We start from the raw sequence: 25930 nt of genomic DNA, 5'->3' as shown, positions 1-25930 counted from the left end.
TGGCATGTTCTCACATTTGAGCACATGTTTTGTAGAAATGAAAAAGTTGCTTTAACGAAGGATCAAGAGTACCCTTGAGAACCACACATAATTGAGTATCAATGGTTTCCCAACGGTCATCCTCAACAAGAGTGAGAGTAGGTGATTTCGAGCAAGATAATCAAGATACCTCTGACTCTTAAGTCATAATTGGACGTCTAATGACCATGTGGCATAATTAGGGTCAGTTAACTTGTCATCAGATAAGTGTACATTAACATAGTTAGTGTAGATGGATGGGTCAGACACACCAGAAGAGATTTCAGAACTGGAAGAGGCAGCGGAAGTCGCCATGGGGGAAGAGAAGAGAGGAAAAAAAAACCCTAAAATACTAAAGAGGTCTGATTGAATCAACAAGAATAGATCCAGAAAGAGCAAGACGAGACGATTCCGGTGCAGTTGATCGCTGTTGGAGACAATCGGTGCGTGAGGGAGCATCGCTGCTCCGATGGCGACGATTCTGGCAGCGTTGAGGTTGCTTGGTTGGGATGATCAGAATCGTGTGGTCGCCGGTCGGAACTGACGCTCCGGTGGCGGAGGCGACGATGGCGATGACGGCGGCAACAACTCTTGCAGCGACAGGGGCGATGAAAATAATACCTTAAGCTCTAATACCATGTTTAGAATAAAGAAAATAGGGTTTAAGATTAATCTTCCTTGTGTATAATTAAAAAGAGTAACTGGAAAAATAGAGTAAAAAGAAGATATTGTTTGATATTGTGATTAACAATATCTTAATAATATCAAACAGTCTAACACTTTGTTTCTTGACACATTAAACAATATGGCATTTTCATTGAAAAACTTTGCTACAAGTACTTTCTATTTGATCCTTCTTGAATAGTTGATTAATTGTGGTCTGCATGGTTATCAAACTCGCAACTTAACTTGCAAACTTGTATGAGTTTACGATTTTGGTTCCCTTTCATGAGTTGACTCATTCACAAACTCGTTTTTCACTAGACTCGGAGTTGACTCACTCAGACTTGGTTGACTCGGACTAGACTCGCAAGTTGGAGATCGAGTCACCAAGTGTACATTAGGCACAAAGATAACGAGAAAACATTTCTTTTCTTACTTCATTATACACATTTGTTTAAGGAATTACGTAAACCCTTTCTATTATAGTCTTTTGGCAAAATTTGCATTGAATTTTAGTTTGGATTGCCATTAATACACATTCCATGCTTCCAAGCGAATTTTGTTCTACAACCCAGAGCATTTTTTACAACTTTTTTAAAGTGAACATTTTTTGTGAGTTGTCAACATCATCACTAGAGGTAGGGTTAGAAGGCTTAGATGCCATTATAATGTTAACAGTGCTTTTGCATTTTGTTTTCTAAAATGAAAGGGATAAAAAAGAAAACTGTTTCATGAGTCTGAGAGTACGAGTGGTTTCAGGCAAACAAGGAGAGACGGAAACAAAACTGTGTAGGTGCCTTGAGTGTGTGAGTGTGAATGTTATCCAGCGATTAAGGAGAAGTAGGCAAAAGTGTGCCAATGCTCTAGTCTATGAGTGTCGCTATGAACACTTGGGTTTGCGACTACGAATTTTGTATTTTGTAAGAAGAGATGCATGTTAGGCGAACCAGTGCCATTTTTGAAGTTCTAAATTTTATATTCAATTGGATTGGGTGGGTGAAGAGATGATTTGCACGTAACTAATCCAAGTTATACTGGGAGAAGAGATACCTGTAAGTTATAGATGCCTTAATTGGGTTTTATTTTAATTGAAACCCATTCAATCAAAAAGGTGAAGGGTGTTATAGAAAACCCTTAATTTCTAATTGGGTTTGGATTTTTGTTTTAATTAAAACCACCATTCACCAAGAAAGTGAACATGTGCTGTGGCTGCAAAAAAACGGTGAAATTTCAATTTGGTGGTGTTGCGGTTAACAACACACATAACCAGGGTTTTTAATTGCATTAACTTTTAATTAGGTTTAGGTTTTATTTGACCTGAATCCATTCACCCAAGTAGGTGAACAAGTTGTGCAACGGAGAATTTATAAAAAATGGCGATCCACATGATTTTACAATTTTTTTCGACAATCCTGGTGATTTTGCTTTGCCAATTATGCGTCAGATTTAAATCGGAAATACTATGTAAATCGCAGGATCTTCAGCTGTGTATATTGTTAGAATAAATATTAAATCTTGGTAGAAAGTAGTTGTGTAGAGAACTACTACCTATGAGTTGTACCTAGTCTTTTCCCTAGGTTCTAGTTTAGCCTTTTTGATCTTCCATCTTCTCATTGTATAAGATTTTTGTCATTATAGATATGATATCTGATGATAGGTGTTTTAAGTCCTCAAAAAATATTTTTTCTCTACCTATGAGTTGTACCTAGTCTTTTACCTAGGTTCTAGTTTAGCCTTTTTGATCTTCCATCTTCTCATTGTATAAGATTTTTGTCATTATAGATATGATATCTGATGATAGGTGTTTTAAGTCCTCAAAAAATATTTTTTCTCTACTATTAATCTTAAGTTGGTATTAGAGTGAGTTAATCCTGTTCTATTTGTCTCGGATTGAAGAAGCGCTAGACACCATCATGGTTGAACCTGATGACCTTTAGAAGGTTTGGTGATGATACAACTTCATAGAACACACATCAGAAGATTCACGAACATAAGAGGATAGCACGTAATAACACAAAGATTCATTCATATATATTATCTAGTGGTTTTAGACAAGAGTAGACTGTCCAACTTTCAACATTGGATTGACATTTCCTTCAGCTTGATCATCTTCTTCATTGGGAGCCTTGAGAAGGATTTGAGGATTTAGAATAAATTTCTAATGTTGTTGACTTCATATGGTTCAAATTGCTCTTCCTTTTGAAAGATTTTCTTCTCATGCAATATAATGGAACACGGTTGAGTAAATGTGGTGGTAGGTGCAAAAGAAAATATTTGATACTAGAATGGATTTCTTTTAGAAGCTAAAGAGAGTATGTTTAGAAAACAAAATCTCTATAATACATTGTCAACATTTGCATGAATAACAATTGAAGGAAAGTTGGACAAGAGAGAAAACTGAGTGATTTGAAGAAATAAATATGATAAATGGCTTTTATTTTATTTGTGTTTATATCATAATAAATCCATAATGAAATGAGGTTGCATGATAACTGTGCTAGGGCTATCAATTGAATCAATTTTATTGTAGCAAACTTTGAACACAAGAATTATTTCACGAATTAATTGAATAGTTAAATTGTTGTCTATTGTCTATTATTAACGGTATCCTTCTATATTGTTTTAATTGTTAGTTGCCATGTTTTTCTATCCAAATTGATAAATATGTTAATTACACAAGTGTTTCTAACAAATTCAGGAGAGCTCTAATCCTTGGAGTTTGTAAGTAAACCCCCATACTCACATTGATAACTACTATTAAAGTTGGAAGTGGTAATAATTCATTTGAAGTTACAATTATTGCATTACTTGTTTGTAGAGCCAAGTTGGATCAAGTTGTATCAAAAGCCTCTAAGTAATATTGGCAAGTCAAAGGGCTTGAACAAGGAATTGATGTTGCGACCTTCATTCCCTACTTTCTCTCGGGAAAGTGGAAAGCCTGATGTGAATGGCAGGTCAGAAGTGACTGTTATTGTTAACAACACATGGAAAGTTGGGGATTTGGTAGATTGGTATACCGATGGTTGCTATTGGTCTGGAAGTGTGACTAAATTATTGGGGAATGATAAAGTGCAGGTAATACTATTTGTCTTCAAGTTGTGTTGTATTATTCAATATCTTATTTGTATTTTTTTCGAGGTATAACTGCAAGAGTAGAAATTATTTGTCACTATTTCCGAGTTTTGCCCTATTTATGCAATAGATTTTACACTTTAGATTTTCTCCTCAATTACGTCTCCTTTTATTCTAGTTTACGTTGAGGCCTAACTTAACTTCGAAAGCCAACTCATATAGAGAGGGTTGACCCCTACTTATGTACATTATTTTAGTCGTACCGCTAGTTAATAATGGATCTTAACATACTCTTTCATGCTAAGTGGGCATCTCATAAAGTTTGCATGATCGGATTTTGGAGACTCATTAATAGCCTTATAATAGATGCTTGGTTGGCTCAACAACAATTATTATTCCATATTAGATTTATAGGTTGCCAATTGCAAGAAAGGAAAATAAGGAATACATGGAAGAAATCTAAAAAGATCCTTATTAAAAGTTTTCCTATTTACAAATATCTAATAAGATCTTTTACACTCACTCTTTTTAGCATATATTATCATGAGCCAAGCTTGTTGTAAAAGTAGTCGACTCAAGAATTGTGAGATATTTTGTCAAATGTTTGCTAGTTGATAAGTGGAACTAACAAAGTCGGTGTTCTCCTAAAAGCATATTTTCTCTAACAAACAATAATATATCTCTAGGTGTTTGGTTTGTGCATGGAAGATTAGATTAGATGCAATGTGTATGGTGTTTGGTGTCAAATCAATTTAGCCTCATAAGTATCTCTAAATTGTAATTGTTGAAGTTACCTATGGCATGTCATCTCAAATGCAATTGCTACCATAAAATAGTATTTGACTTCAACACTAGATCTAGCAATTGTATTTTGTACTTCTCCATAAGATCAAATTTCCTTCAAGTAGAACAAAATAACCATAACTAGACCTGCTATCTGATAATGGTGATCCTACCCAATCAACATCAGTAATAAATGATCTTGGTATCGCCTTTGTACTCATATATATGATTTGGAGCATTCTTTATGTATCAAAGAATATACATGGCAACATCCCAACATCTATCACAAAGAGCATTTATGAATTGAATTACCATACTAATTGCAAATGTGATATCTAGTCTAGTGATTGAGATAATTCAATCTTTTGACAAGTCTTTGACGCCATCCTAGTAGTGTTATCAAATTTCGGCCACGGTGGTGCCATGGCAGAAACCGGTAATGGTTTCCCAACCTACTGCCACAAGGCTATGGCGAAATGGGTTTTTCGAGGTGACCCATGGCGACCACTTTTTGCATGGCGGCTGGCGATGGTAGAATAGTAATGGTAGAATAGTAATGGCAGATGTTAGAATTATTACCTATTGTATCATTAACCCTATGTGTAGGGTGTTGAGTGTGGGAAACTATCTACTGCCGTTGCATGTAATCATGCCTAGTATCTTAGAGTAGTCTTTTCATATGTACTTGCTTCATTATAAATAGAAGAGGAGAGTTGGTACAGTTGTCCACTACTCATATATTTTAAAGTCTCAGTCACCGCTGTCCGCGGTCGATCGACGTTAGTCACCGCCGCTGTCCGCGGCTGTCCAAGTTCGTTTAACCTCGTTTCTGAACTACCCAACACTGTCAAACAACATTTCAACACTGTCCGCCACTGTCTGCAGTCCTCCGCCGCTGTCCGCCACTGTCCGCCGCCGTCCGCCACCGTCCACCGCCGTCCGCCGCCGTCCACCGACGCAGTTCCGTCAGGAAACCACCGGATCTGAACCGCCTCTCCGCGCGATAGCCAACCCCGCCAGTGTCGCAGGCAGCGCCGTCGCCACGCGCCTCCACGCGCGTCGACTCTGTTCGCTGCAGCCAGGCGCCTGCCGCCCACGCGCCGCCTTCCAGTCACCAGTTCGTCGTCACGCCACCTCAGTCGCCGTCGCCGGAGCCTCCTCTACCCGTTTTGACCCTTAAATCTCTATTCCGGTGAAGTCCAATAGCACCTCTTGTGGAAATCGACACCTTCAAATTCGAAAATCGTCACTGTTTCACTGTTTTCCGAGATCCTTTCTGTTTTTGTTTATTCTCTTGATCATATCATGGCCACTGGAGGTACTGGGAGTGCTATTTCATTCTCCGGAAGCCCCTGCATCACGTCCGAGAAACTAAATGGCCAAAATTACTTATCTTGGTCCGCTGCCGTCGAGATGTGGTTTCTCGGTCAAGGACACCACGAACACCTTGAGAAAGATGGCAGCCACGTACCTTCTGAAAAAGCTGAACAGTGGAAACAAGCAGATTTCCAACTATGTGCTCTATTGTGGCAGTCGGTGGAACCACGACTTTTGATGTCTCTACGGGCCTTCAAAACTTGCCACTCGTTTTGGAAGCGAACTCAGAATATCTATGCAAATGATATTCAACGCCTCTATGATTCGGCGAACAAGTTGGCATCTATGAAAATGACTAACCATGATATGATGTCATTCATGAATGACGCTCAAGCTGCTGTGGAAGAACTTCGAATGTTCTTGGAAGTCGACTCTCTAGATGAAATGAAGAAAAAGCTTGACAAGTACTATATGGTAATGATCCTCCGCGCTATACACCCAGACTTTAATCATATCCGAGATCAGCTTTTGACCTCTCATGAGGTTCCTTCCATGGAAACTTTGATCTCCCGCATGATACGTGTTCCAACTCTTCAAACTACAGAAACTCTTGTTGTAATGGAACCATCTGTCATGGTCGCCACCCGAGGAAGAGGAGGTCGTGGAACTAGAGGAGGTGGACGTGGAGGTCGTGGGCGTCCTCAGTGTACGTATTGTAAAAGGATGGGTCATACCCAAGAAAACTGTTACACTTTACATGGATTTCCTGCCAAAACAGCCAATGTCTCCCAGGCAGAGACTACTGACTCCAAGTTCACTGAGGACGAATATCAAGAGTACCAACGCCTCAAATCCAACAGCTTGGCACAGTCATCTCAAGCTCCAAGTACATCAACTGTTTGCATCTCTCAATCCATGGAAGGTCACAATTCATGGGTAATTGACTCTGGTGCTTCTGATCACATTTCTGGTCATACCTCCTTGTTCTCAACCATTTCATTCCAAGAAAAATCTCATTTTATAACCCTCGCAAATGGTTCTAAAACATCCTCAAAGGGAGTCGGTCAAGCCATCTTATCTCCGTCCTTAAATCTAAAATCTGTCCTTTTTGTCCCCAATTGTCCTTTCAATTTAATTTCCTTAAGTCAGTTAACCAAAACATTGAATTGCTCTGTAACCTTCGATAACAAATCTTTTGTTATACAGGAGCGTGGCTCGGGGAGACAGATTGAAGAAGGATATGAAGCGGGCGGAGTATACCATTTTGGATCTCGTCCACGTGTGTCATGTGTTGCAGCTCCCAATCCTAAAATGTTACATGATCGGCTTGGTCACCCTCACCTGTCCAAGTTAAAGAAAATGTTTCCTGAACGTAGTCGTCTCCAGACTTTAGAATGTGAGTCATGTCAACTAGGAAAACATGTTAGATCTACCTTTCCTAAAAGGTCTCAATCAAAGTGTACTTCTAGTTTTTCTGTCATCCATTCCGATATTTGGGGACCTAGTCGTGTCTCATCTTTTGGCTTTAGGTATTTTGTTACTTTCATTGATGAATATTCGAGATGTACTTGGGTTTATCTTATGAGAGATCGTTCTGAATTATTATCCCTCTTCACATCCTTTTTGAATGAAATCAAGAATCAATTTGGTCAAGTAATTAAAATCTTAAGAAGTGACAATGCCAAAGAGTATTTTTCGTCTGCTCTTTCTAATGTTTTGAGTTCCCATGGTATCCTGCACCAGTCTACTTGTCCTCATATGCCACAACAAAATGGTATAGCAGAAAGAAAAAATAGACACTTAGTTGAAACTGCTCGTACCCTTTTGCTTAGTGCCAATGTTCCTGTCCATCACTGGGGAGATGCCATCTTAACTGCAGGTTTTCTTATTAATCGGATGCCATCTAACTCTCTCAATCATAAGGTCCCTTTCTCCATTCTGTTTCCAGAAAATCCTCTCTTTCACACTTCTCCTAGAGTTTTTGGTTGTGTATGTTTTGTTCATGACATGTCTCCCGGGTTAGACAAGCTCTCTGCTCGCTCTCTCAAATGTGTTTTCTTGGTCTATTCACGACTTCAAAAAGGGTATCGATGTTACTCTCCTGAAACCAAGAAATATTACATGTCTGCCAATGTTACATTTTTTGAACAGACCCCTTACTTCTCTCCATCTGTTCAAGATGTCCATGTCATACAGCAGGTTCTTCCTATTCCCGTGGTTGAGTACAATATTTCCAATGTCCCTGTCCCTCCGAGTCTCGACCAAAGTCCTCCTGAGCCATCATCTCCACCTATTGATTCTCTCCAACACAGGACGCCGACGAATAGTCCAGTTGTTCAAGAACATGGTGAATCCCCTACTTCAGATTCTTCTCCCTCGTCTCTTGATCCCACGACTCCTGGTGAAGGTGATTCAGGTTGGCCCATTGCTCTCAGAAAAGGTACTCGTTCCTCTCGAAATCCACATCCCATTTATAATTTTCTTAGCTATCACCGATTATCGCATTCCTATTGTTCACTTTTATCCTCAGTGTCTTCTGTTGTTATTCCCAAAAATGTGAATGAAGCACTTGATCATTCTGGATGGCGACAAGCCATGATTGCAGAGATGCGGGCTCTTGAAAGCAATCATACTTGGGAGCTCGTGCCCCTCCCTTCGGGTAAGAAAGCTGTTGGTTGTCGATGGGTGTATGCAATTAAAGTTGGCCCCGATGGTTAGGTTGATCGACTCAAAGCCCGATTGGTTGCAAAAGGGTACACTCAGGTTTATGGCCTTGACTATTGTGATACCTTCTCTCCCGTGGCCAAGATGACTACTATTCGCCTCTTCTTTGCCATGCCAGCAATTCGTCACTGGCCGCTTCATCAATTGGATATCAAAAATGCCTTCCTTCATGGTGATCTTGAGGAGGAAGTTTACATGGAGCAACCTCCTGGGTTTGTTGCTCAGGGGGAGTTTGGTATGGTATGCAAATTACATCGATCTTTATATGGCCTCAAACAATCACCACGAGCTTGGTTTGGAAAATTCAGCTCCATTGTTCAGAAATTTGGGTTATTAAGACGCAGTGAGGCAGATCACTCAGTCTTTTATAAACACACCTCTCCTGGGAAATGTGTCTACCTAATAGTATATGTTGATGATATTTTATTACAGGAAATGATACTACTGGAATATCTCAACTGAAGGAGCACTTGTGTAAACATTTTCAAACCAAGGATCTCGGAAGCCTCAAATACTTCTTGGGCATTGAAGTAGCTCAGTCAAAAGATGGAGTTGTAATCTCTCAAAGGAAATAGGCTCTTGATATATTACAAGAAACATGTATGATTGACTGCAGACCAGTAGAGAGTCCTATGAACCCAAATCAGAAGTTAACAATAGAAGAAGGCAAATTATTCTCCGATCCAGAGAGATATAGGAGGCTCGTTGGAAAGTTAATTTATCTCACTATTACGAGGCCTGATCTATCTTTCGCAGTTGGAATTGTTAGCCAATTTATGCAGACTCCATGTCTTGGACATTGGAATGCCATCATCCGTATTTTAAGGTACCTCAAGAAGGCTCCAGGACAAGGTTTGCTATATGAAGATAAAGGAAATGTTCAAATCTCTGGGTACTGTGATGCTGATTGGGCAGGCTCTCCTATTGACAGACGCTCTACTACGGGATATTGTGTCCTCCTTGGTGGAAATGTTATCTCTTGGAAAAGTAAGAAGCAAAATGTAGTGGCTCGATCCACCGCTGAAGCTGAATATCGGGCAATGGCGTCTCTCACGTGTGAACTCATATGGGTAAAGCAATTTCTTCGAGAGCTTAACTTCTATGAAATTCAGACCATGAAGATGTACTGTGACAACTAGGCTGCTCTCCACATTGCATCAAATCCAGTGTTTCATGAGAGAACTAAACACATAGAAATTGACTGCCACTTTGTTTGAGAAAAATTGATGACCAAGGAAATTTGTACTGAGTTCGTTGGGTCAAATGACCAACTTGCAGATGTGTTGACCAAGTCATTAAGGGGACCTCGGATTGAGTTCATTTGTTCCAAGCTTGGTTCATACAATTTGTATGCTCCAGCTTGAGGGGGAGTGTTAGAATTATTACCTATTGTATCATTAACCCTATGTGTAGGGTGTTGAGTGTGGGAAACTATCTACTGCCGTATCTACTGTTGCATGTAATCATGCCTAGTATCTTAGAGTAGTCTTTTCATATGTACTTGCTTCATTATAAATAGAAGAGGAGGAGAGTGGTACAGTTGTCCACTACTTATATATTTTAAAGTCTCAGTCTCAAGTGCAGAAAAAGCAAGGTGGAGAAAGAAGACCAAGAACTTGAACAAAAGAGACCAAGAGAAGAAATGGCAAACTGCGGCTGGGAGATAAAAAGAGCAACAAAGTGGAAGAGAAGAGATAAAAAGAGCAACAAAGTGGAAGAGAAGTGACGTGGAAGGTTCTGACACATAGATCCGTAAAAGTTCCATTAGGGAACCAATCTAGGTAGTCAATAGTTGTTGTAGCAATAATATAGTACAATAGCAATTTCATTGTGTTGTGTTTTGAAATTGTGGTTGTTGCAACCATTGTAGTGTTGGAGCAGAGTGGCCCAATCACAGTCCTTGAAGTGATTTAAGGTTTAATCTTTGAAAGTTAGAGGAAACCCACTAAATTCCATCAGTATTTAGTTATTAGTGTTGGAGATCCTAGGTTGACTGCTGAAATTATAGTATGAGTGGATGCAAACCTTATTTTGCAAGTTAATTGATTTTGTGAGGTTATGTTAGGCAAAATTATTGTCCGCTTTACTTATATGGTATTAGAGGCTATGCTAGCACATGTCGTTGGACTTATCTGGCCACCTACTATTAGTTTTTAATAGGACCATCCATAAATATCTATTCCCATGCTTAACTGTTCAATTCTCTCCATGAGGGAGTATGTTGGAAATCCCATATTGATCTGTTTATTGTAAAGAAAGTGGATTTTAAATCTAACTTAATCATGCAAAGCTGACTTGTATGGTGAGATTTGCACCCTCTTTATAGTGTAATGTGGCCTTATCTCTAGTTGATGTGGGTTCTTCAACACACCCAATCATGTTAAGGATGGAGTTGACTCAAACTAATGCAATGAAGCTACAAGGATGGGTTAGGGGGAGAAGAGTCCTAATCTTGATAGGTAGTGGAACCAACTGCAATTTTGTTTCCACAAATCTAGCGTCTGAGTTAGGCTTGCAGGTGGAGGGCACACCACCATACTGTGTTAAATTGGGAGATGGCTGTAAGAAGAAAACGAGTTGGTTTTTTAATGGGATAGAAGTGCAACGGGAAGGATATAAAGTGAGGGAAACATTCTTCCTCTTCGAACTGGGAGGGGTAGATTTAATCCTAGGAGTGACGTGGTTGGCATCCTTAGGAGAAGTAAAGGTCAACAGATTTAACCATGAGTTTTATGGTAGAGGGTCAGCAGATTCAAGTAAAAGGGGATCCTACTCACAAAAGAAATGGTCACACCTCAGGCTTTGCTGAAAGAAATAGAGATAGAATTAGTGTCATTGGTGTGGGAACTAGGAGTAACAAAGGGTGATAATGGCGAGAGATTAGAAAGTGAGTTGACTCCTAAACAGCAACTTGAGCTAAAGGGAGTGGTGGAGGAGTATAAGGGAATTTTCCAGGAGATGGTAGAGCTGCCACCACGATGAGAGATGGATCACAAAATAACCATTAAGGCTGGGGAAAATCCAGTTAATGTGAGGCCATACAGGTACCCTCACTTACGGAAATTAGAGATAGAAAGTAAGTTTCTAAGATGCTCAAAACGGGTATAATCATGCCTAGTAACAACTCGTATTCGAGCCCAATGATCTTAGTTAGAAAGAAGGATGGGAGTTGGAAATTTTACTTAGATTACCGAGCTCTAAACAAGGCCACAAATTCGGATAAATTCTTTATACTAGTTATTGAGGAGTTATTGGATGAATTACACAGAGCCAAATTTTTTTCAAAGGTGGATCTCAAAGCGAGCTATCATCAAATCCGAATGAATGAGGCTGATATTCCGAAGACTACATTTCGCACTCACCATGGGCATTACGAATTTTTGGTTATGCCTTTTAGGCTAACCAATTCCGTAGCATCATTCCAATGTGCCATGAACACCATTTTACAAGCGTTCTTGAGGAAGTGTGTGTTGCTGTTCTTTGATGGGAAATGCATTAACAGCAAATCATGGGAGAAGCATATAACCCATTTCAAACAAGTGCTGGGAATGCTACAGCAGCAACAATTTTTTGCAAATAGAAAGAAATGTGAATTTGGGAAGCAAGAAGTGAGGTATTTATGCCATGTTATTTCATACGAAGGGGCTGAGATGGATTCCGAGAAGCTAGCAGCCATATATCAGTGGCCCACACCTAAGACAATCAAGGCTTTAAGGGGTTGCGTTATTGTAGGCGCTTTATACAGGATTATGGGAAAATAGCCAAGCCCTTAACCAACTTGCTGAAAAAGGGGAAAGTTTGAGTGGAATAAGCAGAGTATGGAGGAACTACAAAGATTGAAACAAGTCATGACTACTGCACCAGTTCTGGTACTGCCAGATTTCAGCCAGCCTTTTACCATTGAATGTGATGCGTCAAGTAATGGGATTGGGGCAGTGTTATCCCAGAATAAAAGGCCAATCACGTTTTACATCAAGGCCTTGTCGGATACATCTCTTGCAAAGTCCATTTATGAGAAGGAGTTGATGGCTTTGGTGTTGGCTATCCAACATTGGAGGCCTTATTTGTTTGGAGAGAGGTTCACGGTTTATATATATCAAAGGAGCTTAAGGTATCTCCTAGAACAAAGGATAACGACTTAGAATCAGCAAAATTGGTTAGCCAAGTTATTGGAGTACAAGTTTGATATTGTCTATAACACGGGTGCTTCAAATAGAGTGGCAGATGCACTCTCCAAGAGGCTACAAAATGTGACAGGACAAGGAGATGTGTGTGTTGTCCAAACCTTTCTGACAGGACTTTCAATCTATCACAGAGGAGGTTAAGGGGAATATTGTTTTACAGAAAATTATAGAAGATCTGATGGCCAACCCTTGAGTCACATGGCCAATACATCCTGGAGCATGGTCTCCTGCATCACAAAGGCAGACCAGTGATATCAGCCACCTCTCCCTAGATTCCTAAGCTGCTGACAGAACACCACACAACTCCTACAAGGGGACATTCAGGAGTTTTTCAAACATACAGGAGAATTGGCAAATCACTCTATTGGATTGGCATGAAGAAGATGGTAGCGGAGTTTGTAGCAAATTGTTTGTTTTGCCAATAACATAACTATTTGTCCTCTTCACCCCAAGGGATGTCACAACCTCTACCCATACCTAACAAGGTGTGGGAAGATGTCACTTTAGACCTCATAGTCAATCTCCCCAAATCCCATGGATATGATACTATCTTGGTAGTAGTGGATAGGTTGAGCAAATACAGCCATTTTATACCAATCAAACACCCTTATACAGCCCAAACCGTAGCTGAAATTTTTGTAAAAGGTTGTTAAATTGCATGGAATCCTAGCCCCCATTGTCAGCGGTAGAGATCCTACCTTCTTGAGCCTATATTGGAAAGAGTTATTTTGGCTACAGGGTACTAAGTTCAACATGAGCACAACTTACCATTCTGAGTCAGATGGCCAAACAGAGGTTTTAAATAGAACCCTAGAAATATATCTAAGATGTTTCAATTCTGAGCAACCTAAAACGTGGTCTTTGTTCATTCCATGGGCAGAGTATTGGTATAATACTAGCTTCCAAGGAGCAGCCAAGAGTTGATGACTAGGATGAAGCCCTTAAACAACTCAATTTTCATTTCTAATCAACATAGGAAGCCATCACCAATTAAGGTTGGGGACTGGGTGTTTTTGAAGATTCGGCCTCATAGACAAGTCTCAATGCCCTCAAGGCTTCATCCTAAACTATCAGCCCGATATCATGGACCTTTTCTGGTGCTGCGACAAGTTGGACCAGTGACCTTTTGTCTGCAATTGCCTGAGATTGCACGGATCCACCATGCCTTCCATGTGTCGCAGTTGAAACAAGCAGTACGGGCATAACAGGTGCAAAAGGAGTTGCCAGGGGAGCTTTACGGAAGATCTTCAGTTTGTCTCCCTAACAAGGTGTTAGAGAAGGAGTATTCGGCAGTCAGACCCAAGGGAGCCAATGCACCAAGTTCTGATTCAATGGAAGGATGGAGGGCCTGAGACAACAACATGGGAGGATATCGCCACCATTAAATATCAATTCCCAGACTTCAACCTTGAGAACAAGGTTGTTTTGCTAGGGGAGGGATCCATAGTGTCCTGTGAGGAGGGGAACATTACCCCCAGATCGTGTACTGTTTTTGGGCTGTTTTCGAATCAATAAAAAGAGTACCCAAATGGTGTGAGTGTGAGTTACGAAATCAGGCTTTAATCAAATAACCTATCATGTACATTACAAGTAGAAAAAAAAAACACCATTAAAAGTGACCTACATCTGTATAAAACAAAAGTAACCTATACAAGTCAACTGTAGTCAACTATAGTATACTAACAGATTCTAGTAGATATGTGTTGATCTCCAACAGATTCTGATTGATATGTGTAGATGTCTATCATACCCAGATTTAGAGGTAGAGCAAAGAACAATTTTTTCCACAACTCTTAAAATTTCTAGAGTTTATCATTCGAAACAACAACGAAATAGATTTACATGTAAATCGTAGGATTGATGCTAGATGGATGAAATGGAGTAGGGTTTTGAGTGCTAAGTGACAAAAGGATATCATTCAAGCGTTGGGTAATATTTTACTGTACTACTAAGACCTCTGGTGTTTGTGAACTGGTTGTTAGGTGGGAAAAACCCAACGAAAGAACAAATTCAGTGCATGATTGATTGAAATATTTTGTATGCTAAGCAGCCATGCTACGGAAGATGAATTTGTTGAAAAGAAAAAGTTGAAGTGGCACCTATGCTTAGGAAGTTTGTTGGTAGGAACATGCCTTAGTAGATTGGCTTGTGTGGAGAAGATTTATGATAAAGCTAGTATGTAGAGTAGATCAAATGAAGGTTGTTCATGGATTTAGAGACCAAGAAATTTATAGGTGGAACCATTAAAATGGATTTAGAGACCAATAATTTATGTATATATATATAGTATTTTCGACTGAACATTGACTTTGTTCGATCCATTTTGCCTAGTTTAAAATACTTTATTTAAGGCCGTTCAATCTATTATCTCAATTTTTCCGTCATCTATTTTGGTTCATTTAGTAGTTGCTGTTATCATTTTGCTGCCAATTTTGGCAATGTCACACACAAGGTGAGCATCTTTGTGCCTTGTTTAACGCCTTTTTCTTCTTTAATGAACTTTTCCTTTGTATCATGTTTATTGAACAATACTTGTTTGGATGTACTTTAGTATTATGTGAGCATCTTAAATTCACACATAGTATGTGTCTTTCTAGATTAACTTGCTACCTCCCCCACTGGGTGAAGGGTTATCTTATGAAGCATTAAGCAAGGATTTGCGCCCAACTTTGGATTGGTGTCCTGAAAAAGGTTGGTCTGTGCCTATACCTGTGGTATGTACTCTTAATCCTACACTTTGACTTCTCTTTGTATTTATAAATTAATAAATTAATTTCTCAAATGGATAATTTTCTCTGGTTAGATTTTGTTTATGCCACTTCTACTGATAATCCAACAATTTGACTTGTCCTTGTACATATTAAAATTTATGCAAAAACTAAATACATTCGTAAATTATATGATATTTTTTGCTTATAGTGGAAAATGTCATTTTTTAGTCTCCAAATTCTTTTTGATGCATTGTTGATTGCATTTTTGTATTGTAAATTCAAACATATTGCGGAAATATAGATTATATTTTCCTGAATCATACTTGATACAATAAGAGTTATAAATAGGATCTTCTAGAATATAGTTTCTAAGAATTCTATTAGTAGTGTTGTTGACTGCACCTCCTAGGAGTCTATATAATATTGTATTATGCTCATCATTTATTTAGATGAGAAATACAAACTTTATGTTAGTATTCTCTTTATTCTATCAGCGAATAATTAACTTCCTTGCCAAAATTGCAGGGTGATGAATGCAGGCAGCCTTGTGCTCGTATAATCAATCCAGCAAATTCAGGTAGCACTATCAAAGATATACTTTTTTTGATTCTTTGCATTTGAATGAAAACTAAGCTTTCTGAATTGAAAATTAATTTGGATAGCCTTTCCTCCCTTCTCTGGCTGTTTGTTAAATGGTGTAGTGTCCTCATTTATACATGCTTCTTAAAGTAATCGTTATTGGTCTATTTTGTTTTGGATTCAGAAATTCAAACTATTTTGTTAAAGACCTGTTTTGTCCTTCTGTTGTACCTTATAAAACTAAAGCAAATTAGGAAAGGAATACATGTATACCAAGCTCCTCACTAGCAGAGATACCTCTCCGTTAAGACAAAATGGAAAATAACTATGGAGTTCAGGCACAAATCTGAATATTACTTGCCCCAATCCCTTCCGTTCCTTGCCTTGCTCAACCTTTGCCTGGTTTTTGTTTCTTTATTTCCCCAATTCTGATATCATTCCAGACTTCACTTCTCCGGTAAGCATGTGACAGTTATCAATGTTACAGCCTCCATTGTCTCTTTGGAACCTTCTCTACAATTGTCATGTTCCCGTTTACAACTTGGTCTTCTGGTTTCATTATTATTGTTGTCCATTTTAGATTGTTCTATAACTACTAACATTGCGGTATAACCTTTTTGTTATTTCCTGGGGTTTCGTGGGCATGCTACAGATGTAACGGATGAGATTGGTCGGCATACAGTAAGGTTGCATTCTTCATCTTTAAATTTGAAAGACTATCCGGATAGATCCATAGCAAGGAGAAATCAAAGCAACAGTGCTAGAAATGGTATGGAGATTGACGAGTCTGATAATGTTTCAAGTTTACACATCATGGATTCGTCAGTTGAGAATTTGGAAATACCTAGCATCAATGGTATATATAATGAGTATCCCGCAAAGAGAAGCGACAGAAGTCTCTGTCTTAATTCCATGTCTTCCAATACTATAGAAGCTGCAATCATAGACTTGGAAGAACTTGTCAACAGGATTAAATGGTTAAGGCATGTGTTGAATTTGAGGGTGCCTTTATCAGATACTAAACAGTCTTCTTGGGAGTTTTCGAAACATCATGCATCATGCAAATGATGGTTCTGTATTCAATGTTTGACCTCAGCATAGATTTCTTTTTTCTCAAATATATTTTTCGTGCTATATATAGTGCTTTTGGACAGCTTATGTTGGTTCGTCTATTTTTTGAATTTAGCGCATTGTACCTTGTGCCTTTCATGGTATGCAATTGTTTCCTGCGTCTCTAATAGAGACTCTATATTATCTTCTCGTACCTTATGATCGGAATGATAAAATTGATATCTTAAAATCTATATTTTCTAACAAATGCAATTCAAAAGGTATTTAAAAACTTAGATTACTCATTATATGTATTATATATAATTTGGATTGTGTAATTTAAAGTTGATTTTAAAATATTTGGATAGACCATTTTAGAATATTTTATCACAATTTATCACTTCTGATAAATTTTAGAATAATATTATCATTTTAGAATATTATCTTCTCGTACCTTATGATAGATAATATAGGAATGATAAAATTGATATCTTAAGATCTATATTTTCTAAAATAATGCAATTCAATAGGTATTTAAAAACTTAGATTACTACTCAAATTTAAATTTGCTTTTAAACTATTTGGATAGATCATTTTAGAATATTTTATCACAATTTATCACTTAATATAATTTAAATTCATATTGTGCATATAGGGTCTATTAGAACGTCTCGTGACTGGCAATATCATTGGACGATTTATAAATTTCTCAGCTGTAACAAAACACACGTTAGAATAGTTAGATAATAGACTCTTATTCAAACTAGTCATAGTATTTGTTATCATAAAACTCATAATTGGTCTGCTGTATTAGACCGTCTAGAAGGGCTTAGGACCACCATACTTTAATATGAATTAAAACTTAAAAGTGATCCAATATCTAGGTGATAAAACTAAGGGTGTGTTTGGATGAGACAATTCAAGAGGGTGATTCATTTATTTGAAGAATTTGAAATTCTTTGTAATGAAATGCTTTGTTTGGATAGAGAAATTAAAAAGCATTTAAAATGTATGCATTTTTTTGAAGTATTTCAATTAGCTAAATTAGAAGAAATTCAAATACCCTAAAAAAAGGTGGAATTTGAAATTCTTCTCACTCAACCTCATAACCATGACAAGTTGAGCTAGCCATACGATCCAGACGGATCATACCAACTTGACAACGGGTCAAGCAGGCCCAACAATCTAGACGGGTCGGGCAAGCCCAATGACCTAGACGGATCGGGTAACCTGATGTCACATACGGGTCGGGCAGGCTTGACAACTCAAACAGGTCGGTCAAGCTTGACAACCCACACCGTTCGGACGAGCCTAACGACTAAGATGTGTCGAGCTGGCCCAACGACCCAGACAAACCAGGTTGGGTTGAATCCGATGACACAAACGGGCCCGACAACCCAGATGGGTTTAGTTGATTTGATGACCTAGTGGGGCCAAGTCGGGCCAATGACCCAAACAGGCCAAGTTAGGCTAGGTCGTGTCAGGCCAGGTTGATGAACTTGACAGGCATGACCGACAGGTATAGGCCGTCAAGCTTGTCTGGATTATCGGATCGACCCAGTCTGTCTAGGTTTTCCGGTCGGCCTGGCCTGTCTGCGTCGTCGGTCAGACCAATTTGGTTGGGTAGTCGGGTGGGTTAGCTCGGTCCATCTGAGTCGTCGAACCCGTTCCCAAATTCAATTGTTTTTTCCAAACAAGAAATTGAAATGTAAAGTATTTTAATTTCTTTATCCAAACAAGTTATTTAGAAAATGAAGAAAATTTAATTGCAAGCAATTCAAATGCAAAACATTTCAATTTCTTAGCATTGTTGAAATGCTCCATCCAAACACAAGGTAAGAGTATTTCTATCTGCAGATCATTTCTCTAGCTCTACGAGCAGTAACGAATAATGTTTTGCGAAGTGTGTTGCCACCTGAAGTATATGTAATTAGCTAAAATAAAGTGCTAGATACAATCTCAAGCACATTATCATTGTAGAATCATCATAGAAAAATTGATAACTTTAAATAGTGTATTCCATTGCCCTTTGTACAAAAAAAATAAAAGGCTTTCAAAGTTGTTTCCAAGTTATAAAAATTGGCTTGCTTTTCATCTATTCTGTACTTCTGCAGATTGGACGGCACTCGATGCTGTGGCATTCAATACATGCTTTGTATTATGAACAAGTCTAGGATATCCTCAGAAATCTAAGGGCTTTCTTCTATACTGAAACTCTTCCTTAATATGCCCAAACATATGTACCAAAACCCTTACATTTCTTAAGATATCCTACCAACGCCTCTTTTGTAATAATTAGTCTGTGATCTGCACAACAGGAACAAAATGTTTCCATGTGATGTCACTCTTACGCATGAAACAATTAATTTGTATAGTCAGTACAGATAACAAATTAATGAGTTATGGTCGGGGAAAAGTAAATTAAAAGACATTTCATGTCGCAGGGAAACGAAACCTAACCTGGAGGTTACTAGTGGCGAATTTGACGTTAATTAGTCCCCAAAAACATTTACATAATCATTTTTTTTTGTGGAAACAATGACCTAAAATGTTCCATACGATTAACATATGAAGTTTCCCAAGAACGAGATTCAGCACTGCAGTATCTCGACCACTGCAAAGCAGTGGGAGGTATTGCAGACCCAGCCTTCAAAGCAACCTATATATGTTAGTCAATATAAAACAAAGTCAGCAACTTAAATTAAATTAATGATTTAATTTCAAATAAAATTAATCACATCAAACCTGTACAAAGTGACAATCATGCACCAACCCAATGGCAATAAGGCGGTGCCTTGACTGAGATAGTGGTGGCCGTCCTCTAAGTGGGAAAAATGTCATGGACTCCTTCAACGATAAAGCAACTAGAACCACGTTGTATCTTGAGGCAATTACATAACCCATATCTGGTATGGTCATCCACTTTTTAATAGACGTCTCCTTGTCAACATACAAAGATTGCCTCAGTTCAGCCACTCGGTCATTGCTACCGAAGAGTTTAGCGTACATATCTTGCCACTGTTGAAGCTCTCTAATCAAATCCTGACGAACTAAAGCCCATGATTCCTCACCCATACCAAGTTGAGCTGCAACAGCCCGATAACCACAATTTGAATCTGCTTTCACATCAATAATTTCTTCAATAAACGGATGGATCTGAATTGGAAATTGGTCCATCATTGACAGAACCCTTCTTCGTTTAGACTCATGGACCAGTTGATGAGATGAAGGGCAAGATGAAGTGCCACTATGCACAGGACGCATTGCGTCAACATGCTCCCGATGTGAAAGATCAGAATGAATTGATCTGTCTCTTTTTGACCCTGGAGCACCCTTTATTCTTACCACTGTGGGAGTTGGACACTTTGAAATTGTATCAGGAAATGCTAGTTCATACAACTTAGCCTTTAGAATAATTTTCCCAGCACAATCAAGTTCCTGAAATCTCTTGAGCAAAGCATCCAATTCAGGTTGCAACGATAACTCAGACTCCTTGTCATTCATTCCTCGGTCAAAGTTTAACTTCTTCCAATGAACATGAATTGCCTCCAAGGGAATAGGATGACACATTGTACTGTACCTAGCAAGTTCACATGCACAAGGAAGACCATGTGTAGTTCTAACTATGCAACAACATTTAGAACTATCAGTACCAACAGCCTTAACTCGGTCATACTCGTCAGTAATATGACTCAATGCACTCCTTGATACAAGTCCTTGCAGATTGATGTATAATGAAGTATTATTATGCATATGATCAACTACATTTATGCTTTTCTCAAACGACCACTTAATCTCTGCGAGTTGCAAAGTAATCATGTCATTCATAGCATCCCAATAACTACACATATCTTCCTTGCTATCTTGAAGCAAATTCTTTAACTTACAATTTGTTGCCTCAACCCTGTCAGGTAAAACACTAATAATATTTAACATAATAAGTAGATTAATAATTATAATAGTCTTGACAAAACAAAGATACTAAGAACTAAATTAATAATTAGTATACCTTTAATGTATTTTTCATGATGAATTATTAAAATAGAAGTTTAGGCATACCTAATGGTTGTTGTGTTACCCAAATGCATCACCTGATTTGTCCATGAAGCGACAAACTTTTCCTTGTACGGAATCAGCCACATATTTTTCACATATTCACCAAAATTAGGAAAAGCTGAGCAAACTTTTTCAAATAATGCCAGACGTTGCATGTATTCACTCTCGTTAGAAGAATTCACAACAACATCCCATGCATCCATCACCAAGTCTTGTTTCTCCTTTGGATGGACTATTGACAAGCATTTGGTCTTCACGTTGTTGTTGATATGAAACCGACATAACAAATTAGAAGAGCTCGGAAAGACAACTTGCACTGCATTCATCAAAGAAATGTCTCTGTTAGTCACAATCACCTGAGGTATGTCTTCGTCTTTAACAATCAGGCCTCTTAACTTTTGTAGTGCCCAAGTGAAGTTGTCAGCTCGCTCAGACTCCACAAAAGCAAAAGCCACAGAGAATGTTAACTCTGTAGAAGTAACGCCAACAATCTCAAGCAGTGGCAATGGATACCTAGTGGTTGTATAAATACTATCAATTATCAGGACAGTGTTGAAAGCACCCAGAAGTTTAATGGCATCTGGATGTGTCCAGAACATATCTCTGATAACATTGGAATCATCCACCTTTCTATACCAGTACACGTACTGCTCACGTTCCAATAACTTCAGAAGGTATTGCATTTCTAAACCTTTTTGAGAGGATCGATAAGCCTGTCGAGCATTGTAAATCTGCTTGATAGTAGTGACATTATCCATGTTATAATCTTTCAATGTCAATAGTATATCTTTTGGCTTCATCATGTTCTTTGTCATATCATCAACCAAAGACTTCTCTTCAGCACTCAACCGACCTGCATATGGATGACCCACTAATGTTTCCTCTAATTCATGATTGTGACAACCACACATTACCTTAACAATCCATCCTTCGGCCTTTTTCAAAGCTTTTCCTCTTAACCTGAAGGGACACTCGCATTTTCTAGTACCATTTACCTTTCGGGATAACGCATTCTTGTATGGTCCTCTATATTTTCCACTTCTATCGCAACCCAAAATTACAAATGTCTTCCTTTGATTACGTCTTGTAGTTCTTGTAGATTTTGTAGATGTCTCTGATCTCAAAATAATAAGGACAAATCCATTCTCTTTTGCAACATCTCGAGCCCAATTTAACATTACATCTCGAGAAGGAAAAACCTGCAAATAGAAATAATTTAACAAGGCAATAACTTAACAAAAATAATTTAATGTTCAGTTACCTCTGTAGTGTTAAATGCATCACTACAATCAACAGACATATTTGTTGCTCCAACAATTTGCATATTCACCTACTTAGACATCTTATCAACACGGTCTTCTACCTCTGGCGACAAATAAAAGTAAAAATTAAAGATAAAACTGTAACATCTTAAAAAGCTATAGCAAAAGTTGTCAAAGAAATTTATATTTGAAAATATTAACATAAAGAGAACATGCCGATTTAGGGTCTATTTAGAAACTAGCCCACCCCATGCAGCTCATTATAAAAAAAGTGCAATAAAAAGGGGAAGAGAGAAAGAATTTGATTCCCACCTATATTAAAAAGAATAAGCAGATGACACTTAACAAAACAAATTAATTTGTCCTACAATAGAATGTGAAATAAAAATTGTGTCTTGAGAAAGCACTGTCCACTATGTAAAATTGATAAATTTGTCACTATAGAGAAGTTTAAAAATGTGGAATTGAACTAGCAATCAAAAAATTTATAGCAAGCTTCCTATGATTAATAATGCTATCATAAAATATATGGAATCTGCCTGCATGCCAAATTTAACAAGATTGGAAATGTCAGTTACGAAATGCACCAATCAACAGAGGAAGAAACACAACCAGTTGACAGAGAATGACATGACAGCTGAAAAAAGGTGACAAAGGAACATCACAACATATCAAAGGCAGATAACATTTAAGAAAGAAGGCTTACTTTATGTTAATATCAATAACACAATTACATCCACATCTTTATATAATATCAAACCAGATTGCCAAAATTTACAGCTAGTTAATGTGAGACTTAGCACTTTAGACATTTAAACATAAATATAATAAGTCGGCAACAACACATTCACAAAATATAACAACTCGATTTCCCCATTCCCAATCTTCCACTTTGAGAAGCTAAACATAATGGATGGAATTTAATAGAGGTGACACTTCAACACACATCACGCAGAGAAACCTTTAAAGTGAGGCAATTCACAGTCTGCGGAGTCCACCTCCAATACAGAAACTATGTTAGGCAACCTATTTAAGAAGCAATTTAATTTGCTCCAAAAAGGTTTCCACCATCATTAGTATAGAATTCAGCTTTATAGAGTACAACCTATGATCAGAAAAAAATAATCATACTAACAAAGCTACAAGAAGGAAAAGAGATAAATGATTGATCACAACCATCAAATTTCTAATAGAGGTCGTATAATTTGCAATTAAGAGTGTTTTCCACAACTACATTTCCCTCCTGTAAGACTAAAATAAAGAAAAAGACATCAAGCATACTAGATTGAGTTGAAATAAGTTATTTCTCTCCCGCTTCCTTTTCTCTTTTCAATAGTTATAGAGAAAAAAGAAATAAAGATGTCCAGGTCTGTGTGTAGTCTATTCTGTTAATATGTACTTGTATGACTTTATAGTTTATACTTCAATTATTACTCAATCTGTTTTCCAATTAAGTGGAACAACATGGTTATGGCAGGGTGAGCCCGGATTAACATGTATCTCATTGATAATGGTGTCATGTACAGCTGGCCAGATATCACTACCAGTTAACAGTAATTAACTAAAGCTAGTAACGTTAATTACATATACTGGATCAGAGGGGCAAAACAGAACAGCCATTGGCAGCAAACAACTCACCTGGAGTTGTTGCCCTCTTTTGTTATGTTGACCTTAAGTGATTCAGCTCTCCTCTCTCCTACATTTCACCCTCTATATTCCTACAGCCAGTATCATTTTTTGTTCCAATTGTTTCAATTGTAGCTTCATATATATATATATATATATATATATATATATATATATATATATATATATATATTCTATTGTTATACCCACCCCAGGTTGTGTGGCATCTTAATTATGAAATCCCTCTCGTTTCACTCTATTTCAGCAGAGCCCCATTTTAGTGTGGTTTGGTTCCATCATTATTTTAATGTTAGTTCAACCAAACATGTTTTGGATCATACACTCTTTCCCTTTTGTTTCTCTCTAGTACTTACCATTAACACATCACCTCTAACCTCGCAACAAAAGTTCATAAACAAAGCCCCAAAAACAAGGCCACAAGTGTCCTGTTATAACTCTCCCAACAACAAATTATGTTATTGACATGCATAAGTATAATCATATTATATTTGTCCACATGACAAAATCTAATCTAATTTTTACATCATACTTTTGAACCTTTTCCTTGGCCACTTCTTTCTCCTTTCCAACTTTTCTCAACATCATAAAATACAATTTTCAGTGCTTTAGAACACCCAAAAAACATCTAAATTATTAATTTCAAGTTTATTATTGGGTATAGAAAACACCATGTATCAGTGCCTTTTATAATTGATGTCATCACTTAATTACTTGGCGTCCAGATTATAGACCCTCCATGCTTTCAGACAAATTAAAACTGACCCTACTAATGTCTAATTTATAAAACTAGTTGGTCAACACATCAAAGGGAAGTGAAGCATGTGTTGTTTTAGTATAAGTATGTTGCCAGCAGAAAGTGGACTAGGCTAAACAACAGTGATAATTACAATCTCGAGCTCAGAAACCATTTTAAGGTGTTCATTGCAGATAGATACGCCAAAAGAAATGCAACCAATTGCTCGCAGTCAGTCTGAAAACAACAGTCACAGCCAACACGGAAACGAATAACCACACCTTGACCAATATGCGGGTCACAATCTGGGAACTCATTTTCTCAGGTCCAAGATGTAGCAATCGATTATCAAACTATCACTGGCAACTCACAATTAATCAATTAAGAAGTTTCATTGAGATGAAAAGATGATAAGTACCTGCGAAAGGCGAAGAAGGCGGAGATTGGCATCCAGGCTGTATGTTTGCGATGAACCCTATCAATAGAAAGAAAATGTTATTTGGCTTTGACATAGACGTGCATTGCGGGAAACCCTGGTCTTGCTTGGATTTAGGAAAAAGTGAAACAAGAAGCGAATTGGACATAGAGAAAACAGAGGGAGAAGGAACCCCGTCGTTGACTTAGTTTCTGAGATCTGGAAGAATATCGGGATTGTATAGATTGAAGGCCACAAGTTACTCCACTGTGTATGCTACCTTTGATGCCTTGATGCCTCTCTTTCCCTTCCCGTCTCTTTCATACGCTTTGCAACACAAACCCTACTTCTTGATACAACCAAACCCTCCTCCCTTTGTTAGAGGAGATTAACATATGAATCATTATCCTGATTAAAAAAAGCAAGTTTTCATGTATGTATTCTTTCTCTTTTTTTCATTATGTTTGTGAAATTCTTAATTTCTGCTTATTATTATTATTTCTCATAATTTTTTTCATTTAACTTTTAATTATTTCTCATTTTTTATTTTATTTTAAAATGTTGAATGTTGCAGTTAACTAATTAAATATGTTTGGCTTAAAAATTTAGAAAATAAAACTATAAACAGTAAAATATAGGATGAATATGTGTTTTTTTTTTTTGATTTGAAAGTTTTCCTCAAATTATAAACTTTTAATTAGGGGTGGCAATGCGGG

General features: G+C 37.8%; 2 protein-coding genes across 11 annotated transcripts in view; one reads left to right on the top strand and one right to left on the bottom strand.

Annotated features, from left to right (window-relative positions):
* LOC114173350 overlaps positions 1–17289 on the top strand; it is a 28980-nt gene extending 11691 nt beyond the window's left edge. For both annotated transcript variants that reach the window (XM_028057676.1, XM_028057675.1), the window contains 4 exons: positions 3500–3756; positions 15359–15475; positions 15998–16049; positions 16704–17289. In XM_028057676.1, coding sequence (XP_027913477.1) covers positions 3500–3756; positions 15359–15475; positions 15998–16049; positions 16704–17119 — 842 coding nt within the window. In that variant the 3' untranslated portion in view covers positions 17120–17289. The remainder of the gene's footprint in view (positions 1–3499; positions 3757–15358; positions 15476–15997; positions 16050–16703) is intronic.
* Positions 17290–18962: 1673 nt separating this feature from the next.
* LOC114173061 (PKS-NRPS hybrid synthetase CHGG_01239-like) lies at positions 18963–25607 on the bottom strand. Of its 9 annotated transcripts, none has more exons than XM_028057270.1 (7): positions 25408–25607; positions 25218–25274; positions 22419–22522; positions 21161–22356; positions 19847–21005; positions 19562–19760; positions 18963–19408 (listed from the first exon to the last, which is right to left on the bottom strand). In XM_028057270.1, the coding sequence occupies exons 3-6, from the start codon at positions 22479–22481 to the stop codon at positions 19611–19613; spliced, it is 2568 nt and encodes an 855-aa protein (XP_027913071.1). In that variant the 5' UTR covers positions 22482–22522; positions 25218–25274; positions 25408–25607; the 3' UTR covers positions 18963–19408; positions 19562–19610. The 9 variants fall into 9 exon arrangements, with proteins under 9 accessions (XP_027913071.1, XP_027913074.1, XP_027913079.1 ...); XM_028057273.1 differs by having other exon boundaries at positions 22419–22516; XM_028057278.1 differs by having other exon boundaries at positions 21161–21408; positions 21514–22356; positions 25218–25606.
* Positions 25608–25930: the final 323 nt, after the last annotated feature.

This window comes from Vigna unguiculata, chromosome 2, assembly GCF_004118075.2.
Source record: "Vigna unguiculata cultivar IT97K-499-35 chromosome 2, ASM411807v1, whole genome shotgun sequence".
Lineage (NCBI taxonomy): Eukaryota > Viridiplantae > Streptophyta > Magnoliopsida > Fabales > Fabaceae > Vigna > Vigna unguiculata.
Note: the sequence above shows the minus strand (reverse complement) of the source record. Positions and strands in the feature narration are given on the sequence as shown.